This window comes from Myripristis murdjan, chromosome 21, assembly GCF_902150065.1.
Source record: "Myripristis murdjan chromosome 21, fMyrMur1.1, whole genome shotgun sequence".
NCBI classification, from domain to species: domain Eukaryota; kingdom Metazoa; phylum Chordata; class Actinopteri; order Holocentriformes; family Holocentridae; genus Myripristis; species Myripristis murdjan.
The window spans coordinates 26,730,937-26,741,520 of record NC_044000.1 but is presented as its reverse complement, the minus strand read 5'-3'; the positions used below and the strand labels follow the sequence as shown (position 1 = coordinate 26,741,520).

Here is a 10,584-nt window from a genome sequence, read left to right as displayed (position 1 = left end):
CTCAGCATCACTCTTTTTCCGTGTAGTATGGGGCTGTGCCACGAGCTCAGGGGAAAAAAGAGCAGCAACAAAAATAGAGAATAGAAAATACAGACTCTTTAACAGTCAAATTACAATTTCAAATAGAAAACCTTTAAAATGATGTTTCAAAATGTGAGAATTCAGCTGGTAGGGCAGTCAAAGCTAAAATTTCCCATCTTTTGGCAAGTTGCTGATGTTCATTTTCCATTTTGGCTAGCACAACAGGGTTGTGAGCCTGCTACTCGACCACCAAGGAGTGTATGTTCACAAAATAAAAGAATCGATATCGAACAGTGTGCACATTTTCTGGAACTTAGGATTCAAAGTTTCGACCTGAGTCACTATGCAGCAACTGCCGTGCCCCGAAATGACACACCCATTCCAAGGCAAGCACCTCAGCTCCAGTTACTGTCTGGTCGTTGGATAGGGATTACGCTTCCACTCATTTTGTGTAATAGTTTTGAATCATGAGCAAATAATGGGTGGTGCGCTCCATCCCATTCATTGGTCCCATGATAACCAAAGAAATGCGTTGAAACAGGGCTCCCACCCTGATAGTTCCCATGGCAGCCTGTGTTGTCTTAAGGTGCCAGGCTTTGAACGTGCAGCTAATGCAGGTGCGGCACCAGAGGGCCACATCCTCTCTCATACAGCACTAGTAGTATCAAATCTGAAGCCATGCCAGAGTGTGTTTCACACCAAAATGTCCACCAACTGGCCCTTCATGCATATATCTCATGATGTTAGACTAGAAGGTGTATGGCAGCACAACCTGTGGATAGAATTGGGTCTCATCCAGGCATTAGAATTCCTGACCAGAATTCCATCTCTGATGTACCCCGCCACTGGCTCCAATAAGTCTATGTGGCTGGACTGCATGGGGAGACTGTAGTACATGAGGGCCACTCTCCACTGGCCTCCATCCATGCCCTAAAGGGAGCAATGTCTGGGTTGGCTTCCTGGGCCTGTTGCAATTCAACCAGCTGTAAAACAAAGCAATCTTAGTGGTTTTTGTGAAATAGATTCCCTTAGGGGGCTTCAGATTGTCTGTGTCTCTGTGCAGGGTTTCATCTACCCCCACTGGACTGTTGTCGAGGCTAGGTGTCTCTACTCCCACCAGACTCACAGACTTTCTTGGTCAGGGCACGGCTACAGTGGCAATGTCTTTCACAAACTGTCAATAGTATGATGCCAGGCTGGTGAATTGAAGGACCTCCTGGAGTGATGTGGGTGTAGGCCACTCCCACACCTTCTAGACTTTGACTGGGTCAGTGACCATGCCAACCTCTGAAATGATGTGGCCCAGGTAGGCTACTTGGCGGCATAAGAGTCAACATGTAGCAGATTCCAGTTTCAGGTTGGCTTAATGCAGCCTATCAAAAACCAGGCCGAAGCACTGGGCTGACATATCCCGGCCCAGCGCGATGAGGTCATCCAAGTAGACTAGGCAGGTCTTCCTCTGTATGTCAGCTAAGACATGCTCCATTAGCTCCTGAAATGTTGCCAGAGCCTTGCATAGTCCAAATGGCACAAAGTTCCATTCAAATACTCCATTTCTGATAGAGAAGGCTGCCGCTCAGCGCGCCCCCCCCCCCCCCCCCCCCCCCCCCCACCACCAATCACACTGCCTCCACCAAAAGATGTTACTCTATCAGTGCAGCAATCAGCATAGCGTCCTCCGCGTCTTCTCTGCACTTTGACCCTACGATCCAAATGCCATAGGCAGAATCTGGACTCATCGCTGAACATAACGTTCCTCCACATGTTCAGGTTCCAGTGCACGTGTTGCAGACACCAGCGCAAACGGGCCTGACAGGGAAGGACAGTGATGGCAGGCCTCCTGGCAGCCCTATGAGACCGGAGCCATCGGCCATATCGTCCTACAAACCTTGACTGCAAATCTGTAGAAGACAGCCTACGGTACCTAAGTACTGACAGGGTGAGGAAACGGTCTTCTTGGGATGCCCACTTCGCGGCCTGTCTCTGACATCCCGTTATATGGAACTTGACTTTCACGTTGGAAATGGTACTCACTCCAAATAATGCTGCAACTTGGTTTTGCGGAACACCAGTTTGAAGTTGCCCTATCGCACTGGACCTATCCAGATCAGTCAAACGTGGCATGCTGATTTTTGGAGCAGATACCTACTGACCACTGAAGCAGGACCCATGCTCACAGGTGAGCACCTGGGGGTGCCAGAAGCTCAAAACAAGAGTCAATAGCAACAGCAAAATAAGCTGTTAGGCATTGGCAGAGAAACTTTGGCAAATTTTTCATGGCCGCAACCCACATACTCAGCTCTGCTGCTTATCCCACAAATGCATGTTCCTTACAAATGTGGCACCATTTAAAGGGGAAATAAACAGGCTTTCCAAGGGTATAACATTTATTGCCAAGACGCACTGTTACAACAAAAAAATAATCTACCAAACACAAATTTCCATACTTTTTGTGTGATGTTTATATGGCTTTGGGCACACATGCTTTGCAGGTGCATCTCAGTGAGTGAGTCTGTTTGTGTGATTGGAGCCAAATTTGTGGGTGGAAACAATCAAAAGATAGAACTCATTTGACAATGTTCTGCTTTTGAAAATAAATTTTGACAGTATTGAACAGGACATTCTAGTTCTCCTTCCACCTGTAGGAACAGCTCCATCCTGGGTTCAGAAGCCTGACGCGGCCGACTCTCCAAGAGGTTAAAGATGAGACAGGCTACAGTCAACCATATGCCTTTTTCACCTATTGAGTCAACACCCCCCATGATGCCTGAGACCACTAAAAGGTGCCCTCTCACCTTCTTGGAGCCAAATGGTCTCTCACACCTCTTGTGCTCTAAAGCTGGGACTGGCATTTTTCAGTCACGGTGTGGAGGACTATGTGACTCTCCGGACTCCAACGGGCCATTGGCGTCAAGGTCCAGTGGTGTAAATGAAAGGACTTGCTAACCAAACGGACAATGATAACATTTCCCAATCCTTGTCCGATGAATGTCACTCCATTAAACAACCTGGCATTCTTTGGTCAAGGAAGGAGACAACGAAGGCTGCGCATGACTGACCTGTAAAATAAGACATTTACCACGCCCCCCCCCCCCCCCCACCCCCCACTTTATTAGGTCCATGTTAACGTTTCCCTTTCTGCTGCCTATAATGCTCAGGTTTTCTTTTTGTGAGAGGTACTAGAGGTGATCATTCACTTCTATGTTTGGCATTGAGCTCATAGTTAGTGCTGCTGTTCGACTGGACTGGGTGCGTGGGTTTGGGGTGGGGGGGGGGGGGGGGGGCAACAGAGAGAGGAAAGCAGGGAGGAGTGATTCAGTGATAAAACTCTGTGGCAGAGGGTTTTGTTCAAAGAGCTGCCAGACCTCAGCAGCTTCTCCTCTCCTCTCTCTCTGATGATGGAGACCCTGGAAGGAGCTGAACTCTGCTTTCCACAACTCCTCAACACCTCCTGCAGGAGGCCGATACCTCCGCGCCCTGAAGCCTACGTTGGACTAGCCTTCATCTGTGTTCTCACTGTGGCTCTCAACCTGCTGGTCATTATCTCCATCTCTCACTACAGGTGACCCTAGATGTTATCAGTACAATACTTTATAAAAACTGATCCATTCAAAAGAAAAGGTTAATGTGCTAGAACATGAATAATGCTACAAAATAAAGGTGATAACCTATGTTTTATATTTATCTACCAATATGAATGCTTTTTATGCTGCTGTTTCTTTCCAGACAGCTCCAGACCAACACCAACCTCCTCCTCCTCTCTCTAGCCGTCTCAGACCTCCTCGTGGCCCTTGTGCTGATGCCAGTTCAAATCGTTATAGGGGGCTGCTGGTTTCTGGGTGATTTAATGTGCTCACTGTATTGGCTCATAAACTTCATCATTACATCTGCGTCAGTAGGAAACATGGTGCTCATATCAGTCGACCGCTATGTGGCTATTTGTGACCCTCTGTGTTACCCCACCAAAGTCACTCAGAAGAGAGTTCAAATCTGCGTTTGTCTGTGTTGGATCTGCTCTGTGTTTTACAACAGTCTGGTTCTGAAAGAAAACCTGAGACAGCCGGGCAGGTATAAATCCTGCTATGGAGAGTGTATAGCTGTCATAAGCGATGATGCGGCGGCTGCTGACTTTCTTTTCACCTTTTTTGGTCCCATTGCTGTGATCATAGTTCTGTATATGAGAGTGTTTGTGGTGGCTGTGTCTCAGGCTCGTGCCATGAGATCCCACATTGTGTCTGTCACTCTGCAGCCTTCAGGGACTGGAACTGCTAAGAAATCTGAGATGAAAGCAGCCAGGACACTTGGGATTGTCATAATTGTGTTTCTAATATGTCTCTTTCCATATTACTGTATCTCTCTTGCAGGCTATGACAGCTTGAGTAGTGCTGCATCTCTAGCTTTTGAGAACTGGCTGTTTTATTTTAACTCCTGTTTAAACCCTGTGATTTACGCCTTTTTCTACCCCTGGTTTAGAAAATCTATCAAGCTCATAGTTACACTTCAGATCCTGCAGCCTGACTCCTGTGAGGCCAAAATGTTGTAGGACGAGGCTGTGGCTGAGACCTTTTCTATAAACTGTTAATATGGGGATGAATTCAAAAGACACAGTACAGAATAAATAATTATTAAAAAATGCTGTATGTGCCAGTGTTTATTTATTTGTTTAATTAAGTTCATTTTAATTCAATTTTATTTGTATTGGATCACATTATAACAGAGCTTATATTTAGGTAATTTACAGAGACTAAAGAAATTTAGGCTCATCTTATGCACCAAAATCTGCCCAATGAGCAGGCACGTGAGGTCGAGGAAAAAACATTTCTAATATGGAGAAAACCTTGAGCAGAATGCGGCTTATCATTTTATGTAATTATATCACTATTATTTGTATTGTGTATGCGACAGATTCTGAACTGATTCACATCTTTCTGATAATCTGTTTCCCCTGTTGTTGGTTGTCTGTTTTTTTCTGAAATGTTACCTGTCATCCTTTAGTTATATGGGACTGGAATTTACTTTAACATTACTGTTATTTTGTTAAATAACATTTTAGTTAGTTGTAATGATTCAGAAACTATCTTTCTGTTATCTACAGTGACTCAGTTATCAAACAGACAGAGAGACATGGGACATTTTGACATGGGTTATGGCCACAAGTGCATTTAACTGTCACTTCATAACCGATTCTATTTGTGAGTATTTTCACCATTGCATGTTGACATTAATATGCACATAAATACACCTCCTCTTATACTTCATTCATTCAGTGTGCCAATCAAATCTTCTACAAATGTTGTGAAATGAGGTGACTGAGTTCATTCTGTACTTAAACATTTGTAATATGACTAACAAAATGTAAATAAAATTACATCTTGAAAATGTAAACCATGTAAAAACAAAATGTATTAAAATATGCAAAAATGCTTAGTATTGGTAGTATTAATAATTATTGTGGCTGTGGACTATTATTATTGTTCACTCGGACATGGGCCTCATTCTCTTAGCAGTGTGTATGTGAGTGTGTCCCGGGCCACACCGAAACACTGTCCACTCGGCTGACGTCCTCTGTGTAAACAGAAGTATGCAACCACTCAGGTGGCAGTGGTGTTGTATTAAAGTGTGAAACAACAAGCAGAAGCAACAGCATCAGGCAAAATGAATTCTTGTGGATGGAGCAGACACAAAGCACGCTGTCTGAGTTCAAATAAATAAATAAAATAAAATAAATAAATGAATAAATAAATACATAAATAAGTCAAGTAAGTGAGTAAATAAATAAATCTGACTGATGCAAATTTGTATGAACCATCCACTGGACTCCAAATAAAAAAAGTATACCCTTCCTCCAGAGTACCCCTCCCATAAATTTCAAAAGGTCCATGTGCTGGAAAAGAGTGAGGTTCAGGTCAACTCAGGGTGAAGCAGCAGCCCCAGTTGGCCATGCTGCTGCCACAGTCCCAGCTTCATGAGCCTTTGTTATGACTTCACTTCCAGCTCCCCGAGCCCAAACATCAGTCCCAGTTCCTCATGCCCGCGCTGCTGCCCCTGCCTTAGTCCTAGTTTCTCGAGCCCATGCAGCTACCCCAGTTCCTTGAGTTTGTGTTGCAGCTATGGCCCCAGTCCCCAAAGCTGAGCTGGAGTCCCTGCTCCACATTCCCAAGCTGCAGTTCCAGTTCCCCCAGCTGCAGCTCCAGTCCCTATTCCACGAGCCAGTGTTGTGGTTCAGGACTCAGTTCTCAGCGCCCAAATGGCTGCACCAGTCCCAATTTCCTGTGCTCATGTGGCAGCCTCAGGGCCAGTTCCCAGAACCTGAGTGACTGCCTGAGTAGCTATTGTGGTCCTCCTGGCAGCCCCCAGGATCCATGCTGCAGTCATCCCGGCCTCCCAAGGCAATGCTGCTGCAGTTTCAGCCTCCTGTGTCACTGGTTCCACCGGTTCACCTGCCTTCTCATCTGCTGCCACAGTTCCCAATATCCCAAGTCTGAATAGCGACCTCACTCCCAGTTCCTACTGCTCATGCAACACCCCCAGTCCGAGAGCTCAGGGCCCGTGCCGTGCTTATTCCAGCCTGTCATGGCCATGCCACTGCAGTCCTGTACTCTTGTGTCACTGGTCCCACCAGCTCATCCGCTTTCTCAGCTGCCCGACAGCTCAAAGTCACCACTGCCCACTGTTCCAGAGTCACCACTGCTCAGCATCCCAAATTCAGCGCTGCCCAACTTGGTGGCCAGCCTCCAGTGTGGTTCTGCACACGCTACCACTATCCAAAGAGGTTTCACCTTGTCCCCCAGCATCTGGAGCTGGCGAAGCCCGTTGTGTCTGCAACCTTGTTCTCTATGATCTGGCCGCCTCCATGGTCATCTGTGCTGAACTGTCGGTTTTTGTCTCCTCCTCTCCTTGTCTTGAAACAACCATCCACCTTTGTGCCTGAGAAATGTTTGAGATGTCAAACTCCGTCCCTTGGGGGGGGGGGGGGCACTGTTCATGGTTCTGAGTTTTTTGTGTTTTGAACTTTGGTTTGGACTTTTGGTGTTTGTTGTGTTTTGGTGTATTTTCCTCTGCCCTCTGTGTCACTCTTGTTTGCTCATTAGTTTCTAGTGTATTAAAGTCTGGTTTTCAGTTGTCTTTATTACTTCATTGTGTGTGTCTTGCCTGCTCTCCTAGAGTCCTCAGAAGTCCTCAGAACTCAGAACTCCTAGAGTTCTGAGTTTTTTGTGTTTTGAACTTTGGTTTGGACTTTTGGTGTTTGTTGTGTTTTGGTGTATTTTCCTCTGCCCTCTGTGTCACTCTTGTTTGCTCATTAGTTTCTAGTGTATTAAAGTCTGGTTTTCAGTTGTCTTTATTACTTCATTGTGTGTGTCTTGCCTGCTCTCCTAGAGTTCCTTGTGCTCCTTGTGTTTTGTAGCTCCTGGTCTTAGTTTCTAGTTCCAGTTATTAAAAATACATGTTCTCCTGAAACCTGCTTGTCTGCCTGGTCTCCTGTGTTTTGGTCCTACCTGCCTCCACACGAAGCAGTTAGTTAATGTTTTGGTCACCAGCGAATTTAGCTAATGTTAACTTGGAATGTTAGCTATGTAGCTAACGAGCTAATTTGCTCCATCTGTTACTTGTGGGTGGATGTTGGTGGACAGTGTTAGAACTATGCGGTTTCTCTCTACACCAGGCCAGCTCACGAAAGATAAATCACTAAATACTTGGTTTACATGAGACACAGAGAGGAATAAATACATGAATAAACAGTTTATATAAAATGACTACATGGAAAAGCCTTTCTCTTATTATGTCCTTTATTTTGGAACCTTTGTGCAAATTAATCAACTTCAATAAAACAGTTAAAAAGGTATGTATGTAGTATACGTATGAACATGTGCATACTTCATGTAGCAGTTAAAACTCATTTTGTTTTGTTTGCTAAATACCAAGAGGTGTGTGTTGGGGGCCCCAAAAAACCCAGTCTGCCCAGTAATCTGTCCATTTAATCTGGCACTGGAGATCACACAGTCTGGGGCCTGTGATGGACATCAGCTGATATCATGTGCCCATTTGACAGTCAGTTACATTTCTATTAACTCACAAAAAAGAATTTAAAATATGATTTTAATTTTTATTATTGTTGTTGTTATTCATGAGCTCTTCTAATTGAAAAAAAAAAAATATTATTTTTTAATAGAAAGATTAAAAATAGACGATTGTTCACTATAAAGTGCTATGTTTCTTATATTTAAGTGCAAATGTTCAGTTAACTTAAAGGACCCTGGATGGCCTTTCGATGCACATCTGTGCTTCATCACCTTGGGTTTACGGTTCAACAACATACATACAGGCTGTCATGTAAAGACATTGTTTACAAATGGCAGGTGATTTGTCTGTTTGATTGATTGGTCTTTTTTCTGAGATTGGAAATATTTCTGAACTGCTGTTTTATTTCTGAGATTGAAGGAAGTTTCCTCTTTTTTTCTAAGCTGAAGCATGATCCACCTGGTGCTCGCACAGAGAAAGTGAGTGGGGGGAAAATAGACAGGAGGGTGAGAGAGAGAGAGAGAGAGAGAGAGAGAGAGAATGTTGCTTCATTAAAATAAGTTTTGTACAGGTTATGCTCAAGCTGTGCCAAATGTTTCTTTCTTGAACTTTCTGAAACAGTATTTTAGTCTTTTTTCCTCTGTGATTGTGAACTTTTGTAATAATACATTATATAATAGTTTAACTGATATGCATATAATGTATAATGTAATGTATATAAAATATAATATCTAGTGTGCGTGAGTTTAAAAATACACAGCAGATGTGGAATAAACTTATACTATTAGAATGTTTAAACTACAGTATTTTTGTGTTTTTAATTTAGTGATGTAAAAACTATATGAACATACACATTTCTGAACCCCTTCATAGAAAAGATCTTTGTGCAGTCAGTCCACAGCCTCTCTCTCTACAGTAGTTTGGTCCCACAGGAGTCAGGCTGCAGTATCTGAAGTGTAACTATCAGTTTAATAGATTTTCTAAACCAGGGATAGAAAAAGGCATAGATCACAGGGTTTAAACTGGAGTTACAATACAGCAGCCAAACCAAAAAAGCAGAAGATGAGCTACTGTTTTCAGTGTCCTGGCCTGTAAGAGCAGGGTAGTAATATGGACAGAAACACAGTAGAAACACAGCCACAACAACACCAAGAGTCCTGGCTGCTTTCAGCTCCGATTTCTTAGCAGTTCCAGTCCCTGAAGGCTGCAGAGTGACAGACACAATGTGGGATCTCATGGCACGAGCCTGAGACACAGCCACCACAAACACTCTCATATACAGAACTATGATCACAGTAATGGGACCAATAAATGTCAAAATGAGGTCAACAGCTCCTGTAATGTAGTTAATGACAACCACACACTCTCCGTAGCAGGAATTATACCTGCCTGGTTGTCTTACGAAATCCTTTAGTATCACACTGTTATAAAAAGCAGAGCAGGTCCAACACAGACAAACACAGATTTTAATTCTCCTCAGAGTGACTTTGGTGGGGTAACACAGAGGGTCACAAATAGCCATATAGCGGTCGACTGATATGAGCACCATGTTTCCTATTGAGGCAGAGGTATTGATGAAGGCAACACAGAAAAAGAAACCACACATGAAGTCACCCAATAACCAGCAGCCTCTGAAGAAGAGAATTTGACCTGGTAACAGGAGGCCCACAAGGAAGTCTGATACAGCCAGGGAGAGCAGGAGGAGGTTGGTGGGGGTGTGGAGCTGCCTGGAGTGGGAGAAATTCAGATGTCAGATGTAGTGTTATATTTCCTTGTAGCAGTTATAGTATGTCTCATGAAAGGTGAAGGATAAAGACATCATGAAAATGCTGAATGCACTCAGCATCTACCTAAAATATGTAAACAACTGTGTGGCAGGACAAAATCAATTTGTTCTTGCATGTCTAGCAGTTCAAAACATATTTTAGACCATTTTTAAGAATGTAAATCTGCCTGTAGTGGGAGATGGAGATGATGACCAGCAGGTTGAGAGCCACAGTGAGCAGAGATATGGAGGACAGCAGGATGAAGATGGTGGTGGCCTCAGAGTGAGGACGGATGGGCTTCCTGCAGGAGGTGTTGAGGAGTTGTGGAAAGCAGAGTTCAGCTCCTTCCAGGGTCTCCATCATCAGAGAGAGAGGAGGAGAGGAGAAGCTGCTGAGGTCTGGCAGCTCCCTGAGCAGCTTTCTTTCTCTCTGTCGTTTTCACCTGTCCCTCCCTCTTTTATTCCCAATCTATTGGAGAATCACATCCCCGTTGTTTCATGTGTTTGTCTGAGGGATGCTTTCTCAATCCCTCGACCATCACCCCTCCTTTCTTACTGCTCTTTCTCCTCCTTTCTTCTCCTCTTCCTCTTACCCCTCCTCTGATGTAACAGGATGTGTCATACTAACATGGAAGCCAGAAAGCCCATCGTCTCTGTAGAATATAGGTTTGTTGTGGGCGCAGTGGGGAAACAAACAAGTGCATAATGCAGTCGATTTAGGCGACTAAAAATCTCCCTGATGCTGTGGAGAATCACAACAGGGTCGCCTCCATTGTCAG

At 44.2% G+C, this 10,584-nt stretch overlaps 2 protein-coding genes across 2 annotated transcripts; one reads left to right on the top strand and one right to left on the bottom strand.

Moving 5' to 3' along the window:
* The first annotated feature begins 3,419 nt into the window (after positions 1–3,419).
* Positions 3,420–4,564, top strand: LOC115380128 (trace amine-associated receptor 13c-like). Its single transcript, XM_030081190.1, has 2 exons — positions 3,420–3,583; positions 3,748–4,564. The coding sequence occupies exons 1-2, from the start codon at positions 3,420–3,422 to the stop codon at positions 4,562–4,564; spliced, it is 981 nt and encodes a 326-aa protein (XP_029937050.1).
* Positions 4,565–8,950: 4,386 nt separating this feature from the next.
* On the bottom strand, positions 8,951–10,166 carry LOC115379963 (trace amine-associated receptor 13c-like). The gene is made up of 2 exons (XM_030080959.1): positions 9,994–10,166; positions 8,951–9,767 (listed from the first exon to the last, which is right to left on the bottom strand). Exons 1-2 carry the CDS (start codon positions 10,164–10,166, stop codon positions 8,951–8,953), a joined length of 990 nt encoding a protein of 329 aa, XP_029936819.1.
* Positions 10,167–10,584: the final 418 nt, after the last annotated feature.

Coding starts and splice junctions, on each gene's coding strand:
- LOC115380128 (XM_030081190.1), top strand. CDS start 3,420: ATGGAGACCCTGGAAGGAGCTGAACTCTGCTTTCCACAACTCCTCAAC. Junction 3,584..3,747: donor ATCTCCATCTCTCACTACAG/GTGACCCTAGAT, acceptor GTTTCTTTCCAG/ACAGCTCCAGACCAACACCA.
- LOC115379963 (XM_030080959.1), bottom strand. CDS start 10,166: ATGGAGACCCTGGAAGGAGCTGAACTCTGCTTTCCACAACTCCTCAAC. Junction 9,768..9,993: donor ATCTCCATCTCCCACTACAG/GCAGATTTACAT, acceptor CTCCCACTCCAG/GCAGCTCCACACCCCCACCA.